This window comes from Cynocephalus volans, chromosome 11 (assembly GCF_027409185.1).
Source record: "Cynocephalus volans isolate mCynVol1 chromosome 11, mCynVol1.pri, whole genome shotgun sequence".
In the NCBI taxonomy this organism is placed as follows: Eukaryota; Metazoa; Chordata; class Mammalia; order Dermoptera; family Cynocephalidae; genus Cynocephalus; species Cynocephalus volans.
In genome coordinates, this window is record NC_084470.1 from 98,273,260 (window position 1) to 98,300,524 (window position 27,265).

Below are 27,265 nucleotides of genomic sequence, written 5' to 3' on the forward strand. Positions count from 1 at the left end.
ATGAAAAGATGCTCAACATTATCAGTCATTAGGAAAGTGCAAATCAAAACCACAAAGAGATGCCACTTCACACCTACTAGGATGGCTGTTAAGAAAAAAAAGGAAAAAAACAAGGGTGGGTGGGCTGTGGAGTAGCTGGAGCCCTCATGCACTGCTGGAGGAAATTCACAATGGTGCAGCCATGTGGAAGACAGCGTGGCAGCTCCTCAAAAGCTACCATATGACCCAGCAATTCCACTCCTGGGTATACAGGAGTATATATTCACAGGAATTGAAAGCAGGAGCTTGAACAAATATCTGTACATTTATATTCACAGAAGCATTATTTACAATACCCAAAAAGTGTCCACCAACAGAAGAATGGACAAACAAAACTGTGGTCTAGGCACACAACAGAACACTGTCTTAGTCTGTTTCTGTTGCTTATAACAAAATACTTGGAACTGGGTGATTTATAAGAAAACAAAATTTATTGCTTACAGATTCAGAGGCTGGGAAGTCCAAAGTCCAGGCAATACATCTGATAAGGTGTCTTTGGTAGTGGCAACAGTGATGGCAGGGTATCACATTGCAAAAATGGCAGAGCAGAGAGAGACAGACACACTCTCCTCTCTCTTCTTTTAAAGCCCCCAGAAACACACCCCTGACCACCATTTCTAATCCACTCACTATGGCACGGTCCCACAATCTAATTGCCTCTACAAGGCTCCACCTTTCAATTACCATAATAGGATTTCTCACCCTTAACAGTCACAGTGGGGACCAAGTTTCTAAACACTTGGGGGATACAATTCAAACTTCAGTGAGTTTTGGGGGGACATAATTCAATCCACTACAAATACTATTAGGCCATAAAAAGGAGTAAAATTCTGATATATGCTACAACATGGATGGAATTTAAAAACGTTATGCTAAGTGAAATAATCCAGACACAGAAGGCCAAATATTATATGATTCCACTTAGATAAGGTACCTAGAATAGGCAAATTCATAGAGACAGAAAGCAGAACAGAGGTTCCCAGGAGATGGGGGAGGGGAGAAGAAGGAGTTATAGCTTAATGGGTATAGAGTTTACGTTAGAGACCATGAAACAGATCTGGTATAGCTAGTGGAGATGGGTACACAACATTGTGAATGTATTCAACACTACTGAATTGTACACTTTCAAGTAGTTAAAATGATAAATATTATGTTTATTTTACTACAATAAAAAAAATGTGGAGGAAAAAAGAGAGGGGGGCAATACTAGCATTAGTATGTATTAGTATGAAGACAAAAATGAAAAAAAAAAAACAAAATGTCAACAGCAGCTATTTTGAGGAAAAAAATCTTTGGGTGGTCTCCTCTTTCTTTTATCAGTTTTCTCTGTTTTCCAAGTTTTCTTTCAATTACTCTTGGGATAGAAAAATATTAGTTTTATGTTTTAAATACTTTTCAGGTTTTGATATGTGCATAGTTCATCAGTCCAAATTCTTCCTTTCTAGACAGAAAGTTTCTTCACATTTGGGCTCACATTCACAAGGGATTTACTTAACAAGCGACCATAAGAAAAGGAAATAATCACTTAAAATGATTTGAAGAAGTTCTTTGTCACATGTAGGTAAAAGCTAATGTTCTCTTATAAGGTGATTTGGCCCAGCTTGGCCACAGACCCACTGATCACAACCTATCGTGATGACAATCCTTTCTTTTCTCTACCAGACCTCTGCATGCTAGATGAGGACAGGAGGGACTTCAAAAACCCATCAGATGGACAATTTCCTCTGGGTGTGTGATAAAGTCCATAATTTGACCTTCAACCAATAAATTAAAAGAGGAATAGAAATTTAAACATGAAAGTGAGAATTTTCCTCACATTTAATCAAAATTGTTAATATTAATTTACCCTTAAAAGTACCCTAAGTCCCTTCCAGAAAGTACTGTCTATGTAGTAAATGATACTGACATTGTACTGGGTTTTTATGCAGGAGTCCAAAAGACCTGTTCTCCCCTTTCTGACAAGTAAATAAAGTGGCAGGGAGATCAAAATAACTCACTAAAAAGAAGATATAATTTTTTATCTTCCTTTTTACAGTCTCATATCCACTTCCACTGGGAATAACAAAGTCTGAATTCTTATGCAACACTTATCTAAATGTGTCGATTTTATCGGATTGATGAATTTTGCTAACAAAAGGCAGCGTTAAGAAATCTTTTATGACATATTTGGCCCATTCACAGGGTTGGAGCTTTAATTTAACCAACTTGAGAATTCTGAGGAAGAGCTGCAGGTGTTGGATCTGAAAAAAATCATAAACGGGAAGGCACATCAGTCTTTATGACAGGGAAACAAAACACTCTCTACTTGCTTGCCCTCCACAAGCAGGAGAAGGAGAGGCAGACGAAGCAGGATATTGTCTGGGGCTGCATAGCAAAGAGGAAGCATCACTGTTTCCTGGTGACCGCTATGTAGTATTGATCAAAAGGGACTGGCCCAGAGAGGAGGAGAGAAATTGATAAAACAACGAGGTTTATCAACACTACATGCTCAACAAGGACATTTTCTCACTTTCTCAACCACAATAGAATTAGTCGTCCCTGGGGCTGCCTGAGCAACCAGGTGGCTTTCTGTCCCATAGTACCCATATGCCTCCCATACTCCCACCTTGCCCCACAGCACTGCCACCTTTCTGCCCCCTTGACTGTCATCAGAGCCGATTGCTTGACAAGGCCTGCTGATTCTCCTGTTAGAGATCTCCCCTGATCACCTCCTCCCTCTGTGCACTGCCTCAACTGGAGCCATACCTCTCTCCCTGGGAAAACCCCACAGCCCGGCAGCCTGCGCCACTGCATCTTCTTCCTCCTCCCCCACAGCCCCCGCTGCCTCCTGGGTCTTCCTGGCCAAGCCAGCCCTCCACCTGCAACCCGTGATCTCCTGATGGGAAACCTCATCCAGTCACTCCCCTGCCCAAAATTCTGTAACAATTTCCTACTTTTTACAAGATAGAATTGTAAACTACTTGCCTTGAAATGATACAAAGGTCCTTTGTGATTTGGCATTTGCTTGTCTGGCCTCCAGCCGCAACATCTGTCTGTCTGCCCATCTGCTATGGTTTGAATATCCCTCTAAACTCATGTTGAAGCTTAACCCCCAGTGTGGCAGTGTTGAGAGGTAGGGCCTTTGGGAAATGACTGGATCCATTCTTGAATGAACTAATCCATTCTTGGATTAATGGGTTAATGGATTAATTGGTTATCATAGGAATGGAACTGCTGTTGGTTTATGAGAAGAGGAAGGAATACCTGAGCTAGCACATGAACACTCTTGCCCTCTTGCCATGTGATGCCCTGCGCTGTCTCAGGACCCTGTAGAGAGTCCCACCAGCAGGAAGGCCCTCACCAGATGTGCCCCTTGACCTTGGACTTCTCAGCCTCCAGAACTGTAATAAATTCTGTTTCTTTATAAATTATCCAGTTTCAGGTATTCTATTATAAGCAACAGAAAATGAACTGAGACACCATCCAATCAATTTTACAAGCCTCTGTGACAGAAACAACCAGTTGTCCACCAAAGTTCATTTCAAGTGTTGAGACACAGATGGCAGCAAAACACACTTCCTAGCCTCTCTTGCACCAAGGTATGGCCAACATAAGTGAGCAGGACTAAGTCCTCACCAAGACAGTCCAAGTGGAAAAGGGTCTGTGCCCTCTGGGTCCAGGCCTCACATGCTAGACACAGACAGTCCCTGAGCTTCTCCCCTTCCTGTCAGCTGACACACATAAGTGCCTGTGCTTCAGCCACACAGACAAGGGCACACCCTACCATGGAGGAGCAACAATTTGGAGGCAGCCTGGGTTTCGGGACACCGCTCAGAGCAGACCCACCCTCCAACCTGTACTACACACTAGGATGTTACCTGAAAATTAACTTCCAGTTTCTTTATGCTCCTATATTTTTTGATCTCTTTGGCGGGGGTTGGGGGGGTACAGCTGGCCCGTACAGGGATCAAACCCCGGACGCTGGGGTTAACTCCATGCTCTAACCAACCGAGCTAACCAGCCAGCCCTTTTTTTCACCTCCTTTAACAGCATCTTAGCCTTTTACCCGACTTAATGCAGCCCTTGATGCAAACAAGTGCCAGGTGAGATCCCACTTACTGGGACCAGAGGCTGACACCTGCTTGTCCAATCCATATTAATAAAATGAAGTGTGCCCAAAAGCATTCTCATATAACATTTCTCTCATTAGCAAACCTACTTGGTGTTCTCTAGGGTCTTCTGCATTTTCTTGGTCATTTTATCAATTGCTGCCTGTCTCTTCCCTTCGGCTAAGAGGTCTATTTTGTTCAGCACCACGACCAGCTTCTGGCAGGCAATCTGGCCAATCACAAGGCATTCCGCTGACTGGGTCTGCATCCCCTTGGTCACATCGATGACCAGCATCATCAGATCAATGATCTGGGCCCCTGGGATAAGAGAAGACAAGGTTAGAAAGGGAACACAGGTGGCGAGCCCTGCAGGAAGCTGTGTGATGTCACAGGTCAGGCAGAGCACTGGTGTAAAAGTGGGCAAAGTAGAATGAATGGTGACCACATGACTCCTGGCTCCAGCCCTGTGCATGACCTCACTGAAACCTCAGACCACCTGAGAGATGAGGAAACTGAGGTCCACAAGACACAGAGAGCTTGTCCAGGGCTGCACAGCTAATACACAGCAGGGCTGGGTTTAGGTGTAGGCTCATCTGACACCAAAACCCATGTCCTACTGCACCAATCCCATCACTTTCATACCATTTGACATAGGGAGAAATGTCTCAGCAGGAAAAACTCATGTTTTGTGGAAGACTTGGCAAATGCCTAGATAGTTGCCCTTGCTAAGAAAGAGGAAAGACAGACTGAAAAAGGAGTGGGGAAGAGGGAGCGCGTATCTACTCCTCCCAGTACTGTGGTTTACTTATGATCATCTTGTGCATAGATCAGCTGTATCTACTGACTTCTGCTTAGGAGGTTCCTGGTCTTTCCGGGAGGTTAGGAGCATCTAAGCTTCAGGTTCATAAACACTGAGTACTGTGTATGTGTGTGCATGTGTGTGTGTGTACACGTATGCCTGGCTGTGAGCATCACCTTAATGAGCAGCACACCTGAGCTGAGCAATAGCAGGTGGACAGATTACAAAGAAGTCAATGAAGGCAAATAGCCGTAAGTCATGTTGAGAACACTAATGTTAGCCAGTGAAGTGTACATGCCTTTTCTAATGGGATTTGGAGTCATTTCAACAACCCAAAATGGTGTAATTTGGGGAATGCAGGAATAGACAGACATTTTCCCCCACTGAAATGAATGGTGATTACATTTTCAGTTTACAAGAATGCCCCATGGTGGTATTACAGGACCAAATGATGATCATCAGTAAGGCAGAGGAGGAGTGCTCTGTGATTCTGACGATCCAGTCCCACTGCTGGGGACAAGGGAAAACAAGGAGAGAGGACTTTTTCTTTTTGTTGGCAGGACTATGTGCACTACGTCAGCTCACTTAATCTCCATTAACCCGGTGTTTCAGATGAAGAAAGGGAGACTCAGAAACATGGGGTCACTTACTCTAGATCTCACAGACAATTGGCACCAAAGGGTGCTAGAAACAATGGCTCCTGACTCCACTGAAGAATTCTTCCCACTGTTCTAAGAGGCCTCTGGTCACCTCTGACCTGCCAAAGCTCCTCTGCCCTCCCCAGGGAGAAACAGTGTGTACTCTGGCTCCAGGCAGGCCTAAGCATACCCCAATTCCCCTCTGTCCCCATCCTCCTCTCCTTCCTCATCCCATCAGCCAGGGGTCCCCAGGGGCTGGAGGGCAGAGCCAGGTGCACACTGTGGCAGCGGCAGCAGCATTTCCCCTGCCAAGTCACCAGGTGGTAGGGTTCAGGTCTCTGCTATGGCCACAGAGAAGGGGACACTGCTCTATCATCTACCATGCACATGACATATTATTTGAAACAGATTCAACGATTTAAAAGAATTGAGGCCTATAGAACCTCACCAATGTATAGACTCCCTCATATCTACTGACTCACCTACTTCTCTCTGAAAGCCACCTCTGCTCTAGCTCCAGTCCCCATAGCCCACGTCAGGCTCATGTCAGCTGTTTCCTAATGGGCTGCTTTAGCTCCAACCTGACCTTCTAAATTCCATCCTCCAAACAGCCTCCCCAAAAGAACTTTCTAAAAATACATACTAATTCATATACTGCTGGTGACAGGGGGTTACACTGGTATCACTTCTATGGAGGCTGATTTGGAAAGAGCTATCAAAATGCACGTCATAATTGGCCCAGCCAAGCTCATGTACATGTGAAATCTCCTTGAAGCATGTTTGCTGTAGCTAAAGTTGGCAACCATGTAAATGTCCATCAGTAGGGGACAGGTTAAAAATAAATAATTAATGCTATACCTATGCAACAGAATACCACATACCCATGAAAAAGTACGAAGAAGCCCTTTATACTATGGAATGATCTCCAAGGTGGGGCGAGTGAGAAAAGCCAGGGGTAGAAGAGTGTGCAGAGGGTGATTTATGTTAAAAGGGGAAGAGATATACATGTGTGTGCCTGTGTGTGTGTGTTGTACATGAATAAGTCTTTGCCTCTATATGCCTAAAAACATCTGAGGGAATGCAAAAGAAAACTAGTAACTTGGTGTCTGCTGGGAGACAGAAAACAAGGACAGGAAAGAAATTTTCCACCGTACATTCTTCTGTTCTATTTCATTTTAAACAGGGTATGTACTATCTATCCAGGAATAAATAAAATTATAATTTTAAGTACATCAATCAATAAATAATGAAATAAAATACAGATCTGGCCATGTTGTTCTCCTGCTAAGAGCCCCACTCTCCTCTAAATAAAACCAAACTCCTTTGTGTGGCTTTGGGGCTCCCCCCTTTTTAGATAACAGCTGCTTCACACTTACCCTGTGCCAGGCACACAAAACCCTTTCCTGGCCTCCCTGCCCCTTCCCCGAGGCCCCTTGGTGCTCGTGCTTCCCTCATGCAAGGTGAGACTGAGCCTACCCGAGCCAGAAGATGCGACCAACCACACCCCAGATCCTCCCAACCACACCAGCAAACCTGGGAATGGGTCACAGCGCTGTGAGGTGGGCTCTGGAGGCAGGATGGGATAAAGCCTGCAGGTGAACAGGAGGCATGCCTTGGGGTCCAGCCTGTGTACCAGTCTCTGTGAAGACTCTAGAGCTGCCTTCACGGCAGAATGGCCCCAGCACTGGCCCAGCATGCCTCCAGCTCTGGCGGGCAAAGCTGTGACAGCAGAGCCAAGGCTACTCTACCTCATTGGCTCCTTAAGGGCTGCTCAAGAGTAATTCTGACTATCCAGGTTCCCTCTAGAACCTAAAGACTACTTCCTGCCTAGCCCCTGCTTTACAGATAAGGAACTCAGGGCTTTAGAAAAGCTAGGTGACTGCCATGGTTATGCAGCACTCAGGTGGTAGGAAAAGATGTGAACTCCAGTGCCCAGGCTCTTAACCACTACGCAACAGGGCCTGATCTTCCCAATGTGGACCCAGCCCCATGCCAGCCCCCTCTTCACATCCCCACACTGCTCTCCACTTCCCACCTGACAATTAAGGCACGCCCCCTGCTCATGTTCCCAGCCTTGCCTTTGCTCCAGGCTCCTGCTCTGCCCAGAACAACTGCCCAAGCTTCCCTTGCTTCTAGCTCTCACCTCCCCACCGCACTCTACGCTGACAGCACTCAACCAAGGCCTGGGTTTTCAATCTGTATTCACAGCACAAGACCTAGCTTGGGCACAGCTTCATAAACCTTTGCTGCTCTGAACCAAGCAAATGTTAGTCCCCCCACTTCCTCCACTTTATTTACTGGGAATCTGTTCCTTTTCTCCAAGATGCAATTTCCTACTGGTATATACAACTATCCAAGATTGCCTCCTCTTGCCCCGCTGGCTGGAGGGGATGACTCATGTACTACTCTCGCTTCTCACGCCTGCTGGGATCCTGGGGGTGGGAAATGAAACTGACAGACCCAGAAAGCCAAGTGCAGATGGGACCTCAACACTCCAGAGCTGGTCAGGATTTCATCTGCAGTCTTATCTGGCATCTACAGGCCACCTTTGTTCCAGAGAGCACAGAGCTCTGCTGGAGAGGCTGGGCTCTCCAGCAGATCCCCTGCAGTGCAGCAAGCACCAGGGACTTCTAAGGAGACCAGAGGTCACAGGGACTTGGCTGGCCACACAGAGTATGAGGGCAGCACTGGAAACCAGAGGTCAGCATCAGGCAACTGCCCCGCTGCCTGGCTGCAGCTCCCAGCCACTCTCATTTCTTCATCAAACTTTTGATCAGACGACAGGAAGTGACACAACTGGCCCGTCTTGTCTTTTTCAAAATCCCCAGTATTTCCACAGAATGAATCAAACAGTGTCCTTCCCAATTCCCATGAACCCAGGGTAGAAAATCACTCTGAGACTAGAGGGACAGAGTGAGTGAGTGGGTGGGAAACACAAGACAAAAAATTGAGGATTACAAATGACCCTCTATATTTCCCCCTTTATCAGAACTTTTCATCTAGTTGTACTGACTACAGAATCCTTGAAAGGTTTGCAGAATAATCATAACAGGGTTAAAGTTTCTCAGTACTTTTAAAAATTACAATTCCCAATTCTGTAGATTATATATCTTAATCATTTCAAAAATAAAAAAATAAGGAAAAATTTACAAAGATCAGCATTTAACAAAATATAAGTTATCTGTGAGATGTAATTTTCCTTCTGGGACTAAAGGAAAAAAAATAATTTCAGAAAAAAAGTTTCAGATGGAGAAACTGAACATAAAACTTTTAACATTTTAGCAACCTCAAAGTCAAACTTTTTTTGAATCAAAAGCTATGGGCGTTCTAAGAAGGAGAAATAATATTAACTTTAAAATAAAGAAAATATTTGTTTTCAACTGGTGACTTTTAAAATATTCAATGAACAATGTAAATACATTATCATCAATGATACAGACCTGCAGTGGTAATTTATATCCTACTATCAAATATATGTGCCTCAGCTTCCTCATCTGTGTAATGAGGACAATGATAGTGTCTGCATCACTGGATACAGTGAAGATTAAATGAGATGACATGTGTAAAGGGTTCAGGACAGTGCCTGGACATATGGAATCCTCAACAATGTTAGCTGCTCCCACTGCGTTCACTTCTACAGCTGCTATTGTGGCATGCACAGTAGTGGTCTACAGGTCTTCATCTCATCTTAACTGCATCTCCACACCCATGTGGGTACCACAGATAGGAAAACAAAGGCTTGGAGAGGTAAAGTCACCAAGTCAAGGTTAAGGAGCATGGATTCAGAGATCTGCATTCAGCCCACTGACTCTTCTCTTCTACAGTACCCTGCATCCCTGAGCAGCGAGAGCTCATATCCAGAATAAAATAACCGCTCCTTACATGGGAGGGGGTGTGCATGTGCAGGCCCCCTGTAGTTGCTCCAGGACAGAAGAGCAGGTTTCCGAGACCCACACCTCAGAGCAGCCCCTCAGAGCCCTGCAGCTTGTATTCCTTTATTTAGTGTATTGCCTCTCTCCCCATTTTACAGGTAAGAAGACTAAGGCTCTTGCGGGTTAAATAACTCTCTCAAGCCACCTAGCTAGGGGTGAGAACCCAGGATTGCTCAGACTCCAATGCTGCTGGGGTGGAGGGTGGGAGTGGGGGTGGAAGGCGGTGTCAAGGCTTTAGACACGCAGTAACGGTTTTGCTCCATTAAGAAGGATCCACCAATCATTTCGTAAATTTTAGTTTTCTTCCCTTTGAATAATTTTCCTGAAGGAGGGCAAGCCTAGAGTTTCCCTCTCAAGTTCCCACTGGTACCAGGAAGGAGTGGGACTGTGCGCTAGCAATGTCCACCTGTCCTCCTCAGCACAGTCAGAGGATTTGGAAAGGGAAGGGTCTTAGCCAACAGGGTCATTTTGCAGAGGAGGAACCAAGCCCACAAATGGAAGGAAGTGGTAAGAGCAGGGCTTGGCCCCCAAGCATAGAGATGTTCAATCACAGCCCCACCAGGGGCCTCGAGATCCTCATTTGTAATTCAGAATCTAACAAAGATGCCTACTGCAAAAGGCCTGGGGGAGAATCAGAGGGACTTAGCCCTAAGGGCCCTCAGTAGATGGGAGTTGGTACCTAAAGCTGTCAGTGCTGAGTCCAGGTCCCACCTGCTTTCAGTAGAGCATTCAGGGCCTGCTGTCCCCACTAGTCCAGGCAGCCCCTAGGCAAACCATGTGGACAAAGAACTCAGGTCGCAGATGGAGTAGGGGCTGGGGTAGGAGGAGGAGAGGAGGGGGAGTGGTCCGGAACCAGGCTCCCACAGTGTCTGTGGGCCTAGTCCCAACCTGGGCACAGGGCAGTGTGTCTGACCTGTGCACATTCCCCTGCAGCCCTTCTCCTCAGCCCTCTGAAGGCCTCACCTGAAGCCAAAACCCATGCTGTCCTACACTGCTACACAACCACCAGCGTCACTTCATTGCCAGCAGGATTTACTCTGAATCTAATAGACTAGTGGCCCCTGCCAAGCCCAGACCCTCCAGCGGGGGCCAGGAGATCAAAGGAGGCTCCGGGGACCCTGACCCTTATTCTCATCAGACAATCATTTTAAAGAACAGCTTCAGACATGGGGAACTTTTATAAAGCTATTTACCATCTCTGAGCTTCATTCCTCATCCATGAAACGGGGACAATCTCTCTATTTCTGTTCCTCCTGACAATGGTTTCTAGCACCCTAGTTGGAAATCTCAGGTACCTATGGAGGAGACAGCCCAGAGACAGAGTCTATTTTGATCTGGGGCATGTGAGCTGAGGAGCCATGGGCAGGGGTACTGCCCTTGGGCAGGAAGAATGGGGCTTGTCAGGAGTCCCAAGGCAGGTAGGGAGGCAGAGCAGAAGCAGCACACCCCTCGCCAGTTGTGCAGCCCAGGCGAGCACACCTCCTGAGCTCTTGAAGCCTGTGATTCCTCCTTTGACGATGCTGATGCCAGAGACAACACCTTGAGGTGTGAGGAGAGTGGCCAGCACAACATGGGCTGGAAAGGAAATCCTTTTTGTTTGATCTGACCTGCAGAGATAGGCTTCTCCATATATATCCTGGCCAAATCCCAACAGACCAACAGGGAGGCACCTGAGCAGAGAAGCTGGGCAGGAGGGACTGGACATATCCCCTAAGTCATCCAGGTCTCATGATGCATGAACAATGAAACCCCACCTTCCTGTTTTTTAGGTAAAGGATGTGACATGACAAGTGGACCAGGAGAAGAAGTTTCAGGCACTCCAAGTACCATAAGTAACACGTGGTAGTGGCGCTGATCCCGTGCCCAGTGGGACCAGTGTACTGCCTGACCAATAAGAAACCCCAAAGTAGCAGCTACAATCCAAATAACAGCCGCTGCAGATTGAGAGCTAGATTGGAGCCAAGGCCTGGGCTCAGGACTTCACGTCACTGGTTGCAAACTGACAACTTAACGATGCACCGGGCTCTGGAACAGGCATTCTTTAGTCTTCATGGTGCCTATAAGAAAATGAATATGCTGCTAACATTTACAATTTGAGAGATGTCACGTAAAAATGTTTATGAACTAGCAAATGTGGCAAGACTGCACCTGCATCTGACATGGCAGAGAAGCACTATCCCCTTGAGAACAGCAGTGCATTCCCAATTTTATCCTGGTCCCCACAGCTCTATTGCCTCATACCCCAGCATTCATACAATCAGCCTGGCTCCTAATAGGCATGTGAGCCTGTGACTTCTGCATTAGCTCTGATCCTCACTACAACCCCACAAGAATGAGACTTTCCATTTTCATAAAGAGAAATCTGAGGTCTGGTCATACGATAATAAACAGCAGAGGCAGGGCTAGAACCAAGGGCTGTCTGACTTCGAAATTCCTTTTTCTATTGCCAGCTGCCTCTTGGCCAGAGTCCTGCATTTGTGAGTCCTCCTGGAACCCTGAGGCAACCCAAGAGAAGGTGGGCAAGGCCCTGAGGATAGAAGAAGAAGGAGAGCAGACAAAGTGTGAAGGCAAGCTGCCAGCGTCCTCCAGGACACAGCACAACCTGAGGCTCAGTCCTGCAGAAGGGAGCAAAAGGAGACATTCATCACCACCTAAAGAAACTCTGGAGGAGAACAATGGGAGCCATGTCAGTAGTGGAGGAACAGGGGAGACAACAAAGAGAGTCCGTGTAAGAGATCAAGGAAAAACAGCTGCGGACAAGACAGCAGACTAATAGAGGCGCTGGACCCCCGCCAAAAGGAAGAAAAGCCAAAAAACCAATCAACACTGGAGACTCTCGGCAAAGCACCCACAGAGCTCTGAGAGGAGAGCGGGTAGGATGCGAATGCATTTGTGAAATCTTGGGTAAGTTGCTTTCCTTCTCTGAGCATCAAGGTTCACATCTGTAAATGGGACAACCACGTAATTGGGACCTAGAGACAACCGGTAACCATCTAGAAAAACATAAAAGTGGATCTCTACCTTACGCATTACACCAAAATAAATTCTAAATGGATCAAAGTTTCAAACATAAATCATAAAACCAAAAAAAATACAGAAAAGAGTGTGAAAAAAAAATTTTATAGTCCTAAAAGTAAAAAATACTTAGGTAAGATACAAAACCCACAAACATAAAAGAAAAAAAGGAAAGACAGACAAATTCAACAACACAAAAATCAAGCATTTTTACACGGATAAAATATGATAAAGTCCAAAGACTGAGGAATGATTCTAAACCAATTCATTTTTAAAAGTAAAGCTTTATATCACTGGAAAACCAGCATCATTTACCATAAGTAAAAGGATTTAAAAAAAGAAGTACAATAAAAAGAAAATGCTGTTATTACATTCTAGCCAGATGCTGTTGCTGCCAAAGGCACTAAACTTACAACATTAAGTGTAACAGCTTTAGCACCAACCAGAGGCCTCCTCAACGTAATCAGAAGGATCTAAAGAGCCCAGAAGAGAGAATAACTTTCTCACTGGGGTCAACATCTCTAAACACCGTATCTGCATACACACTCAGACACCACTGTAGGTATGCCCCTCTCCCATTAGGAAACTCTCGTCAAGAGGCTGGCTTTGATCCTGTAAGGTAGACAATCCAGCCAAGGGGGCAGGAGGCAGAAGAGAGATAGAAGCAGACACCCAGGATGTCTATTCAGTGGTCATAAAGATATTCTGTTATTGCAGTCTCATTCCTCCGCAAGACCAATGGAGAAACCATGGAATTGTTCTCGCTCCACAGTCAGCACGGCCAGACTAGAGAGCGACTCCTAAATCTCTAATTTTGGCTGCACCAAAATCATACAAATGTATGTGAGGATGGACAAAAAGATAACTAAAAGGTAATGGGTATATGGGAGTTCTCTGTACTATTCTTATAACTTTTCTGTATGTTTGAAATTATTTCAAAATAAAAAGTTTAAAAATAAAAACAAAAGAGAGAGAAATGACTACAGGTCAGGGAGTTGGGGAAAGGAGGAAAGAGAATTAACATTTATTGAGCACCTAAGAATGTACCAGGCACATTATTTTAATTAATCTTCACAACAGCCCAGGGAGGAAGGATTTATTATTACACACACCTTACAGATGAAGAAACCAAGGCTTGGAGAGATTTGAAGTTCCTTGCCCACAGTCACAGGGCTAGCAAACTGGAGTACTGCATTTGAACCCAGACCTGTGTGTCAGCAGAGCCTTTGCTGTCCCTACTAAGCAACACTGCCTGTCCCCAGCTTCCGTGAGCCTGCATACCCACCGAGAAGCTGAGGAAAGAGGAAGGTAAAGAGACGCTCAAGGTCGAGGCTGGGACCAGTGCACCCACCTAACGGAATTATGAAAGTAAGTGATCTTCAACAGAAGCATGAAAGCTTTTGGGTAGATCTATAAGAAAACTTCCTCAGAAGAAGGGCTGGTAAAGTTGTGGATGGATAACTGGAGACACAATCAAAGAGCACTCTGACTGGAGATCTTCAAAACAGCTGGCCCTGCTTCAGGAAGGGAGTAAGAAATAAACCAGTGTTCCCCACCCACGCACCATCTTCATGATTTCTGCCATGCTGGTGGATATATCCTCTATTATTATTTACTTGTATGTGTGTTTAAATCAAGCCTTTTTTTTTTTTTAACTCCAATGCATTATATTAAAAAGAACTTTAGATGACAATAAATGCAACACCCTTAAACTTGCCATAAATAGAAATTAACAGTAAAGATAAATAAAACAAGAAAAACAAAATGACATAATTATATGTTATTGAATGCTAAGTGGATAACGTGGCTTGCTCAAGCAGGGAGCCTGGAGCCTGCTCTCTGCTAAAAAGGGGTGCGTGAGAGTTGGGGAAAGACATACTGGCACTAAATCGAGGGAGGGCACGAGGACTGGGAAAGGCTTAGCCTTCCAACCCTGTTAAGCCGGAATCTCGATGGCACGCCTGGCACCACCTCCTCCCGTCTCCTCAGTGCCGGTGGTGAGGAACCCATCCTTAGAAAGCACCAGCACACACACCCATCACATCTCCCTTCCCAGGGGATGAGAGGCAGAGGCAGCCTCACGCACGAACAGCAGAGGTTTCCAAGCTCTCTTCAGGGCCAGGGAGCCAAAGGGGGTGGCGGCCACTGACGGCCCCCTTCCTGATGGAAGCAGACACGCGGGCTACATGGGGCACAGGGCCCCAACCTAAGCTGGGAGTTTTGCCTTTTTGCTTCTTTAAGCTACTGTGTCATAGTCTATCTGGGGTAATCTTTTTAGCTGACTTTGCACGACAGTACACCTCCTGTTCCAGAGCAGTGAAAAGGAGCAGAAAATGGAATTTGAAATGTAGAAATAAAATAATTGTGGGCTATGAACTATAATTTGATTACATGCTTTACAAGGAAATGAAAGAAGGTTTCCTTAAAATGTATGGTTTCTACTCTCCCCTCATCCCCCTCCCCCCTTTTTAACCATTTTAGGATTTCCTCTAGCACAGAAGAGAAAATAGGATTGTGGAAAACGTTCAGTTCTCAAGTGTCACTACCACTCAGGGCAAGCTCGATTTTAATGTGAACTTCCCATTCTGGGTAAGAGGAAATTCTTCAATTAATAAACCGGGTGTGCGGAGGCCAGTCTTTAAGGTTTAATCAATTTCATCTGTACTTAGGATAAAAAGACTGACTATTCTTTTTTTTTTTTTCTCGTTTTCCTTCTTTAAAAAAATAATAAAATGAATGTTTTATTTTAAATTCTTTGAGGTTCGTATCTCCTGTTTCAGGAAATATTGTCTATTTCATGCAGTGAGTATGAAAACTTCCCCCCCACACTTTTTTTCTTTTGCTAAGAATCTTTATTCAAAAATAACTAAATTATTCTCTGCCCTCATATACTATGGCAGCTTGGGACATGATATGAATTATACAGGATTTTGGCAGACATCTTGCAGGGTTTGGGAGGGGGCAGGGAACAGAGAGACAAATCACCAAATATGGATGCAAGAACTCCTTCTGGACAAAACAGTGAGAGGTGGACATGGCCATGTGAATTATGAAGAAAACTGTGCTAGGACGGCCTAAGCAAACTTGACAGTCATTGAGACCCAAACACAAACCTCATCCAGGGAAGACACCCTGCCCTGCGTGTCACTGTGTCTCTTACACTTCTCAGTCAAGGGTGGGCACAAGAGGACGGCTAAGAATCTCAGGATTAAACCCAGGAGCTTTCCCAGCAGTACTGAATAATTCAGACTTTTTGATCAATCAGGAACAACAGGACTTTACAGGGAACATAGAACTACTGAATCTTTTGTTACATCGTCACTGGACACTGAGTCCTCAGATCCCGAGGAAAGGTCATGATCAGACCCCACAGGGGAGGGTTAAAGGCACAAACTTTGAGGAGAGTCAACTCAAGTCTGAATCCCTGCTCCACTTACCAGCTGTGTGATCTTTCACAAAAAGCCTGAACTCTCTGGGCCTTTTTTTCATCTATAAAATGGAAATAAAACCACTACTAACTTTTAGAAAATCAGGAGATATTGGGCCAGCCCCGTGGTTCACTCGGGAGAGTGCGGTGCTGGTAGCGCCGAAGCCGTGGGTTTGGATCCTATACAGGGATGGCTGGTGTGCTGACTGGCTGAGCGTGGTGCAGACAACACCTTGCCAGGGGTTGCAATTCCCTTACCGGTCAAAAAAAAAAAAAAAAAAAAGAAAAATGAAAATCATGAGATACACCCAGCACAGTGCTTGCAACAGAGAAGGTACCTGATCTGCAGGAACAGGAGGACCAGGGTTATGGAGACCTGTGCAATTCAGTGTGTGCTCAGATCTTCCCACTATCAATATCAAGGGGCCTTGGGGAAAATGATAAAGTATTTTTTACAAAAACTCTGTAACTCTGAGGTTCTGTCAATGTGATTTCCACTGTGAAATGAGCAAGAAAACCTCATCACTCATGATAATGGCTGCCAATTATCAAGGGCCTCAGCTTTGCTGGCCACAGGGCCAGGCAACAACCCATCTAGGTATGAGAAATCTGAGGCTCACACAAGGTAGAAACAGAGCTCGGCACATAGCAAGTGGTCACTAAGTGAGGGCAGAAGGCAAGTGAGGGGAGGAGAGAAAAGAGAGAGGGGCGGGAGAAAAGAAGGGAGAAAGGAGGGAGGGCATGGTGCAATCCTACAACTGGAACACAGTAGAGCTAGGAGCCAACCCTGGATCTGCCTGACTGGAGGCCCATTTTTGTTCTACCAGGCCACCTTCCTGCAGTGCACCAAAGAGGATGTTTCTTGAAGACAGCACCCTGGGATCCCCAAGGGGAACTCTGGAGGAAATTTCACCAGCAGTCCTCCCATCTCTAGGTTTCGAGGCATACCTGCAGATGCGCAGGCCCCGTGTGAGTGGGGGTGGGGTGTATGAGGAGGGAGACAAGCTTTGCAGGAAACATACTGGATTCCATTTCAGCTTCCCCTATCTGCATGTTGAGGGGGACCTGTCCGAGGGCCTTTCCCTCTCTGAGCCTCAGTCTCTCCCATCCATAAAATGCGGATCACATATTACTAACAAGGCAGTGTGAGGCTCACAGACGGTGCCTGCAAACTTCACCCAGGGCATGGAACACAGCAGGTGCTTCCTCATGGAAGGGATAACTATCAGTGTTCTTGGGCCTGAGTTTCCATTCTTCCCCACAAATTATAGCATCCCACAAAGGCTGTCCTAAACCAGAAGAAGTGGGGGGCAGTGGTTCCAAATGTGAATGCTCCAGGGCCAGCGGGCACCTCACTTGAGCAACGCAGGCGGGCTAGGCATAAGTCAAGGTGTGAGACTGCCAGGAATGGAAACTCCGAAGTCCCGTGTGGAGGGGATGGGCTCTCCTCAGCTTCAGTCCACTGGGGCCAGGCAGGAATGTAGGCTGGGAGTTGCCAGATCTTCCGATTTTTCAAGAGAAGCCAAAAATCTGGACTATTATACAAAACTTGCCAATTTTTAAATGTTGACAATCAATTCAAAAAAATGTTTAAACTGTATGGCCCAAGCAAAACATGTCTGTGGGCCAAGGCCGGCCTGCATCTTCCTAGTGTGAGATCTCTGGAGTGAGTTTTCTCTAGAAAGGCAAGTTGGAAGAAATAGAATAAACATCCAGCTTCTTGGCCCTTATCTATTTGAGTCAGAAAAGTGCTCAGGAATCAGTCTGTAGATCCTGGGGTAGGGAAGATTTGACAGCCCAACCCCTCTTTCTCCTGTGAGCCACACTTTGTCCTTGATGGGGTGGGGAAGGGGGATGCCAGAAGGGTCATCCTGGAGGAAAGAGACAGTGGGCTCTCTGGTGTCACAAGGCAACTTTGGGGATCAGACAATCCTCGGCTCAGATCTGGACACCTCCAGCTGGGCCACCAGGTGTGAGCACATTCCCTCCCTGGCCTCGGCTTCTTCCAGCACTGATGAGGAGGTGGTACTGCGTCAGCCTCAGACTTGCTTCCCCACATACCCCGACACTGTGGACCGAGGCCCCACACCTAGTATAATGGTCACAGTATTATAATGCCATGTAAAAACAGGGGTGATAAAAACAGTGCCTTCTTCATAGAGCTGTTATTAGGATTGAAGGAGTTAATGCAGGTAAAAGCTCCAGTGTCTGACATATTATTTTCTTTCTGGCAGGCTTTTTTCCTACAGCTTCAAGCATAGATTTCCATACGGAGCCTCAATATAACCCCAGCAGGTAGAAAGTCCAAGAATAACCTAAAACAATGATTTTCCTGGATGAACAAAGCAGGAAAACCTCAGAGATACCAGACTAGAATTTCCTCTAGGACAGAAGTTATGCTCAACAAGTCTTCATTATAAACCCTTTCCACAAGAAATGAGCATTAACTTCACAGCTAACATTTAACGTGGCGCTTTCTATGAGTCAGGCACTGTTCTAGGTGTTTTGTATGCATTACGTCATTTAATTCAGTCCTAGGATGTAGGTACTATTATCAACACCCCCATTTGGCAGATGGACACATCAAGGCAGAGAGGTTAAATCACTTGCACAAGGTCAAAGAGCTAGCAAGTGGCAGGGATAGAACTAACCTCAGGTACTCTCTGCCCAGAGATCTGGTTTCTAAAAGCACTATGTCATCCTCTGTAGAGAAGAGAGTAAGGGTCACCAGAGGGCAAGGTCAGAGCTCCCACAAGTAACAAAGAGAAGGGCATGTGGGTAGGCCCCCACCTGCACCACCTGACCTCCCCAGTCTCCTGCCCACCACTCTCCATGTCCTTGCACTCCACGCTTCAGCCCAACTGAACTCAGCCATGCTCTCTGTCACTTCAAGACATGGGTGCATGCACAGGGGCTTGAGGCATTCTTCCCACCCTGTTCCTTCTCCTGGCACCTCAGCATTCAAACTTCAGCTTAGGTGTCACCTCCCAAATATTTTCCAGGCTCTCCCTGGTCTGGTTGAAGTGACCCTCCATCAAGGTCTCCCAAGAAAGCACTGCTCTGTGAATCCCCAGCTCCCACAGCCTCGCCCACCGGCACGAGGACCTGGGATCCTTTTTCCCACAGAACCCTCACACCCAGCAGCACAGAGCAAGTGCTCAACAACTATTTATGGAGTGAATGGAGAGAGCTGAAAGGCCAGAGAGAAGCAGACCTTCTGAACTACGTAGAAGGTCCTTCCATTAGCAATGAATTAGTTCTTCTCTATTCCTCGGCAGTGAAATCCTAGAAACACTTCAGAAATGTGTAGATGCTTGTTTAGAAACAGAAAATAGGGGAGAAAAGTCGAGCAATTCAAATGGCCGTGCCAAGGACAGGATCATACCATGAAAGTCAGGTAATCCCAGGACCTGTAGAGAGAGGGTCCAGGGCTACCAAGGGCTGTGTCCACTTGGAGAAGACCCCTACCACAAGCAATCGGAATGAGGGGGTGGATGGGTCCTCACATTCTACTTTACAGATAAAGAAAGTGAGATTCAGAGCAGTAAAGAAATGTCATCCAAGGTCACACTGCTGATGAAGGCAGAGACAGGACTTGGACCCAGACTTAATAGCTCCCCAGCCCCAGGCCCCTGCCCTCCCCTCCACGGAGCAGGGCCCATCCTCACAAGACACCTGAGGCAGCGCCACTCTCACCGACTCTCACTCGGTGGTTCCCAGACAACAACAGTTGTCACTGCGGCCTCAGACATAAACACACTCTTGTAAAAATGGGTCCTGAGGGCACAGAGGGCCTCTCCTCTGAAGCAGAGAAACCAAGGCAGGACATGGTTGACTAACCCCAAGCTGAGGATGCTGGAAGGCAAGGGGTGGTGTTCAGGGCCCTGACTCAGGCCCTCAAGAGCATCACTGAGTGAAGCGTCCTGAAGACGCAGGGCCACGGAGCTTGACAGAGGGACTTAAGGAACTGTTGACCGTGAGAGCAGGAGACAAAAAGAAGAGGAGGCAGAACCTACCATCAAAAGTGTAAAATCAGCAGAATTCCTTCTTGAAAAGGCTGGAATTAGCATATGGCCTCAGCTGCCAAGTGAGGCCATTAAAGCAAGCAATGTAAATGAGTTCAAGACACAATCAGATGCTTTTCTGGACAGAGATGATGGGGCTGAAGAAGGCATGGCAGGTTGCATTTCAGAAGGAGCAGCAGGAACACGTTTCACTGTAAAGCAGCCTGTGGAGCCCTCTGTGTCCCAAGAGCCCCGAGCAAGCAACCAAAGTGACAGGATGCAATCCAAGACAGCCCGGGGACAGGGAGGCCCCCGGAGGAGATGACAGGCAGTCCAGGCTGAGGTCACAGGCAAGCATCCCACCGTGGGGGGCTCTCCTTCCCCACTATTAATTTTCCAAGATGCCACATGATACCTATAAACCAGCTACCCAGGCACCAGACTGGCCTTAGGCACTGAAATAAAAGTTTGGTTCTGTACAAGATCCACTCCGTACATCTGTACGGCTGTCCCCTGGGCTGGGTCCCAAGCTTCAAAGACAAATCTAACCCAGTCCCTGCCCTCAAAGAGCTCACAGTCTGCTGGGGAAGTCACACGCACACAAAGACAATATCAACACATGAAGAACGTAAAAGTAAGATGAGAAGTTTCTGCAAAGCAAGCTCAGAAGAGGGGAATTCAGCAACTGCAGAGGGGAGGAGGCCAGAAAGCCAAGGAAAGAGGCCGTTCCACAGAGGACACAGCAGGAGGCCACGGGAGTCCCAGCTGCTTGTGTTGCACAGAGGATGCTGAGCATGCAGGTCCCCGGGCTCTCTGGGGAGATGGCCAAATCACCTCAAGCTTTGTTAAAAAAGACAGAATGGCCAGAGGCGCCAACCACGGGCCCATGGACCACATATGACTCAATGGCAGCAACTCAGAACAGCTGTTCCCAATCTCCTTAAGAGTGGAGCACATGTGGCCCACCCAAGGAACAGAAAACACCAGGTCCCTGTGAGGGACACAATTTATTAGGCCCTCTCTAACCCAATTGCTTCTGATGGCCTTCTTTATGTAGCTCACTGCATGGGCTGTCAAGCTCCTGGGCCCTAGGCCTCTCCCTGAAAGCCTCATTTCCTTCAAGGTGAAATAAATGTTTACTTCCAGTCACTCTAAAAGGACCACAAATGTTTCCTTTGTGTTCTCAGCACACTGCTGGCTACATAACCCGAGAGTTGGAACAATTTTCTGCCAATCTCTTGCACTGATGAATCAAGTCTCTTGATTTGAAGCCAGAAATAATCTATAACACTGAAAGAAAATGAGGCACCTCCCACTCTGAGCCCAGCAAGGTGGCATCAAATTAGACCACATGAGGAGTGACAACAGGACACTGAGCAAGTGCTCAACTGTATCCTTCCCTTCTTCTCTCCAAAGCCTGCAGGTACTCAGAGCAAGTATCTTCTCAGCTCCAAAGCCTTGCCCTGTAAAGGCTGGACACCCGGCCACCTGGACCATGGGAGACAGGGAAGGGATGCAGTGAGGTCTTGAGGCCAGGGGGCTGTGGGGGAAGGAGAGATGAAGGGTTGGCTGGTGTTGACTCCTGACCTCAGTGCTCTGTCCTCCTCCCTGGCAGAGAGGAATGACATTAGCTTGCATTTATAAACCACCATGCACAAATGCTCTGGGTTCACATAATCTTTACACAATCCTGCAGGAGAAGCACTGCAGTTCCATTTTCCAAAGGTGGAAACTCAGTTGGAGAGGTCAATTCACAGACCCCAAACACACAGGGAGTGCATGGCAGAGCTAAGATCCCTAAGGCCACAGTCCTCCATAACCCTTCAGATTTCTGTAGCCATTTATCCTCATTTTAGGGGGTCTTGCCCCTGCCCCTGCCCCAGAAGAAGTTCCCAGGAATAGACAGCAGACCAAAGAAGACCCACACTGGCCCACGGCTGGGCTGGACCTACCTCACCGTGGCGTCCAGCTCTGTCTTCTAGAGCGGAGCTGCTCTGTGCTGGTAGGAGGCTTCTTGGGGCAGCACGCATTTTCCTGTCCACCTCTCCTAGCCTCAGCCCCTACATGTGTGGGACGAAGCTTTAGGCTGAAGTTAATTGCTTCATCCTACTCATGGAAAGCAAGCCCAGGCAGCCAGGCGTAGTGCAGAAGATACAGAGCTCACTAGGGGAGGTGTGGATTCAAATCCCAGCACTGCTGTCTGACCCAACAAAGCCAATTATCTCCTCTGAGCCTTGGGCTCCCTGCTGACGTCAAGAACCTGGGATACATGTGTTCTTACATCTTTCTGTGGAGGGGGCAGGGTAACCATATTTGAAGGACATTTTTCAAGAAAATTGAGAAAATTCTGAATGTGGATACAGTACTATATATCAAGGAATTATTATCAATATTATTATTTACAACACTGACTTTTGCAAGAAAATGTCTATTTTGCAGAGACATACACATAAGTAGTCACGGGTGAAATGATTTGAGATCTTGTGAATTTGTTTTAAAATATTTCAGCAAAAAAAGGGGGGAGGACAGGTGAAACAAGAAAGGCAAAACCCAGTACTGTTAAATCTGCCTGACAGGTGTGTGCAGCTTCTCTGCCTTGGGAGTGTTTGAGATTTTTCATTAAAACAAACAAAAACCTCCTTGAAGACAGATCTGAGAATGAACAGATGTGTCCAAGGAAGAAGGCAGGGATGCAAAAGCACACATGAAAAGTGCCGGGCTGGCATGGAGACCACGTAAATATAGAACTAAGTCTAGAGCACTGTGACAGTTATTCGTCCATTAAAGTTACATGCTCTTATATACCAATTGCATTTATTATCATTCTTGAGAGAAGAGATATATACTACAAAAATGTCTTCTCTAAAACTGAGAAAAAAAAAACCCTAGAGCAGAACAACCAAAAACAGGAGAGGAGGGCATCACAGAGTGCAGTTTCATTCCTCAAGTCAGCAGCTTGAGAAATCTAGGTTTAAGCAGGTTTATTACCAATCTAAAAGTAAACATTGGTATAACCATTATTAGCTCTAAGGCAAAAACAAAAAACTGTAGACCTATACAAATTAAAAGAGTAAGAGAGAGAAGATAGAAAATAACAGAAAAAAAGTATAGAGCTAGGAAGCATAGAAAATGTATTTTTAAAATAGAACATGATGACAAAAGACCAGATGTATAACAATAAATGTAAAAGGGATAAACTGACCTATTAAAACAATAAGGTTTTCAAAATACAAAATATAATCCTATTTTGATGTCTCTGATGCTGTTTCAAATGATTTCTTCTTTCTCTTTTTTCTTAGCTGTATCTTCTGATTTTTCCTCAATGGTTGCACACACACATGCACACACACACACACATGCACACTGACATTTCATGATTGCTTTCTATGGGCCAGGCACTGGTCTAATCACTTTTTGAGGTGTATTAGTTCATTTTTGTGGTGCTATAACAATACCTGAGATTGGGTAATTTATAAAAAACAGAGGTTTATTTGGCTCATGATTCTGGGACAGATGCATTTGGTGCAGGCCTCAGGCTGCTTCTATTCATAGCAGAAAATGGCAGGGCAGCCAGCAAGTGTGCAGAGATCACACGGCAAGAGGAAGCAAGAGAGAAAGGGAGGGGAGGTGCCAGGCTCCTTTAAGCAACCAGCTTTCACAGGAACCAACAGAGCAAGAACTCACTCACCACCCTCTCCATCCTGCCAAGTGAGGGCATTAATCTGTTCATGAGAGATCCACGCCCATGACCCAAACACCTTCCAACACTGCTGCACTGGGGATCAGATTTCAACATGAGCTTTGGGGGGACAAACATATCCAGACTATATCATTAAGATTAGAGACAACGCATTGTTGTTGTAATTAAATATTCCACTTCATAGATGAGCATATTGAGGTCGAGAGAAGTTAAGGTCACTTAACCTTTCACTCTTTCAGTCTGCTAATAAAACTATAATTTTGTACATAAACTTTAGAGTGTAATTGGTAACATATAACACCAGTTGTGTACTGTAATTCAATTCTGATACTAACTCTAGGGAGTAAGGGAGTTAGGGTCAGACTCCGCAAGTTTAAGGGTAAGGTCCCCAACAAGACTGCTTTCACTTCAGACACCAGCCACAAATTTAAGGGTCCCCAGGCCACCCTCACTCTTGATCAGGTGGCTGCAAATCCAGGGGATTCCCACGTCCTCTTCATGTTAGCTAATGTATTAGAACTAATCTAAGTGCTATACTTAGGATTCCAGTTTTATTATAAGGATACACATCAGGACCAGCCAAATGAAGAGATACATGAGGCAAGGCCTGGGAGGGTCCTTGATGCAGAGCTTCCATGCCTTTTCCCTGTGGAGTCAGGGCACATCACCCTCTGGCCACATCAATGTGTTCACCAATCAGGAAGCTCCCCAATCATCAGTGTCCAGAGTTTTTATTGGGGTTTCACTACATAGATATGATTGATTAGATTACTGGCCATGAGACTGAACTCAATATCCAACCCTGCTCCCCTCCCCAAAGATCAGGAAGTTAGGCTGGTATTACATGGCCCAAAGCCCCAACCCTCTAATCACATGGTTGGTCTTTCAGGCATGACCAGCCCCCATCCTGAGTCATTTCCTTAGCATAATCTCAGGTATAGACCAAGGGCTCACCATGAACAACAGAGACACTTCTATCACTCAGGAAATTCCAAGGGTTTTAGAAATCTATCCCAGGAACCCAGGGCAAAGACCAGACAAATTCTTTATCATATAATAAGGCTAAAAAATGTTCACATATCCCTGTCCCCTCCTTCCCCTAAGAAATGTTAGTCCTCACCCATGAATCAGGCCATCTCATTTGTGGTAATCTGCTCTAAAGAATAATCTGAATGGCAAACAAATCTCTTCATACTGTTCTTAGAGTAGGTTAATATTGTACACAATGGGTAAACAAAGCATGGTAGAGGAAGATAATGGAACATTATGCAGCCATTAAATGTTTTCAAAGAATATTTAATATGATATAAAACAAGTCTCATGGTTCCAAAATTTTTTAAAATCAGGGTCTAAAATTTTATATCTAGTAGAATCTCCACTAGGAAAAAAATGTCAAAATATTAACAATTATCCTGAGTGATAGGCTCATACATTATTCTTATTTCTTCCTTATACTTTCCTCCATTTCCAGATTTTTCAATACCCATGAATTACTTTTACAGTCAGAAAAAAAAAAGACTTTAAAAAAATAACACATGCAGAATAAAACTACCTGCACTAACTCTCATGAAGCTTTAATGAGTTAATTAATCTGAAAGTACATGTCAATGGCTATATTTTTAATATTCAGAATGTTTGGTTCTTTTTCAAATTTACCTATTCTTTTTTTATAATGTCCTAATCTTGCTATGGTCTCTATTCCTTCATTTACATTTCAAACATTCTTATTTTTAAGTCTCTTCCAGATTTTTTTATAGTTTCTAGTTCCTAGGATATAAATTTTCCTACTTGTGTCTATAGATTCTCTTTCTTGTGGTGGCAATTGTCCTTGTATGCCTCGTAATCTTGTCTGTAAACTCATCCTCAGCAAGAGTTGTTTTCTGTGGGGGAGTCCCACATGTGTGTGACTTCGGAGGTGCCTCTGTGGGGTGATCAAGGGCTGCAGGGGCCAGCCCACAGGTGTCAACAGTTTTTACATTCATTACTTGGCTCAGGGTTTCATAAGCACCAATGACACAGAAATGTGCCCAGCATTTGGATGCATGCAATCTCAGGAACTCTGTCCTCTCCGGGGTAAGAGGAGTTCTTTCTCAGCTCATCTCCCAAGGTAGTAATTTAACCTTGATCTGCTGGAAGAGAACATTCCTAGACCTTTTTCTTAATTTATGAGGTGACCCTCACATCTCCAGTCTGGATACCCCTGTGAACCAACCAACTTCTAATCCTAGTCACTGCTGTGAATCTGACTTCCTTTTCAGGCCAGCTCTGAACAATCCTCCTTTCTTGCTTCTGAACCTAGCTGCATATTTCCCCTTCTCTTGATGTTTATTAACGTCCTCCAGCATTCAACATGCTTGACACACAGGTCTTCCAGTGGCAGCAGGCAGAAGTCTGAAAGAATGTGGTGAACTAAAGGGGCAAGGTGGCACACCTGTGAGGGGCACTTGCCATCCTGTCATCCTCAGCCCTCAAAAACTGATGGAAACTCAATTCACTGGCAGTAACCAGAAGTCACTTTGGTAAAAGGGGAAGTATACTGGAACTGCGTTGTAGTCTCCAAGTCAGGAAGGCTTGGGTTTGACCCCTGGTGCTGCCAGCTTTGCCACATGGGGCCCCAGGGCTATCATGAGCATAGTCAGTAACACACATGAGGCACTGCAGAGGAAGTGGGCTGAGCCTGGTCCACTACGAGTGGCCCCAGGAAGCTGACCCTTCTGTGCCCAGTCTCACAGGGCACACTCAGGGACAGGCTGTGGTTATTTTGGACCAGCTGCTTCAGGCAGGCACAGTCAGAGCCTCAATGATAAATTAGAAGTGGGGATCAGGAGAGCATAAAAATCCCTATGGGAATGTCAAAGGGAACTTCTTGCAGGTGGAGGAATTATCAGACTGCATGGAGGGTAATATCCACAGTCGTACAAGCCCAGGGGGGGTGGAGAACCTGGTCAGCCACATTTCTATCTAAGAATATGTTGTGTTATCTCCAGTTTCCTGTGACTGTCTCTGAGAAGCCCCATCATCTGACAGTAAGGACGTTTCATGTTCCTTGCATCTGTTGGGACTTTGGCATCAGTGACAGTACTGTACATTGCAACAGCCACATAAACACCATAACACAGGACTCAATAAGTGGGAGAAATCACTGTGATTGCCAGTTCCACATCTAGAGATGTAATGTGTCCAATTCATCCAACTGCAGAGAAAATCACCGAAAAGAACTCACAGCCTTTGCTTGAGAGCACACTCTGGAGCCAGAACATCTGGGTTCAGATCTCAGCTCAACCACCTATAAAGTCAGTGACTTTGTTAAGTTACTCCCCATCTCTGCCCTTCAGTTTCCTTATCTGTAAGATGAGGGTAATAGGAAGGTGCTAATTGAGAGTTTGCTATTATTATCACTATTACTCATTCTTTCTGCTCATTTGTACTATTTAGCTGCAATATAGTATTACTTGGACACAACTACAGGTATAACTGGAGTAATTTTTTCACTAATGACTTCAGACAGCAGGGCAGTGCTGGGTCCCTCTGGAAGGGTACCCCTTCAAGATTTATTTGGTCAATAAATTTTTTCTAGTGTCTATTATATGTCAGGCACTACTCTAAAGGAATGCGGCAGTTTG

At 45.6% G+C, this 27,265-nt stretch overlaps 1 protein-coding gene across 1 annotated transcript in view; it reads right to left on the reverse strand.

The window, feature by feature from the left end:
* Positions 1–27,265, reverse strand: part of EEFSEC (eukaryotic elongation factor, selenocysteine-tRNA specific) — a 243,194-nt gene that overhangs the window by 150,725 nt on the left and 65,204 nt on the right. The window contains exon 2 of the mRNA XM_063114567.1: positions 4,238–4,445. Within this exon, the coding sequence (XP_062970637.1) occupies positions 4,238–4,445 (208 nt within the window). The remainder of the gene's footprint in view (positions 1–4,237; positions 4,446–27,265) is intronic.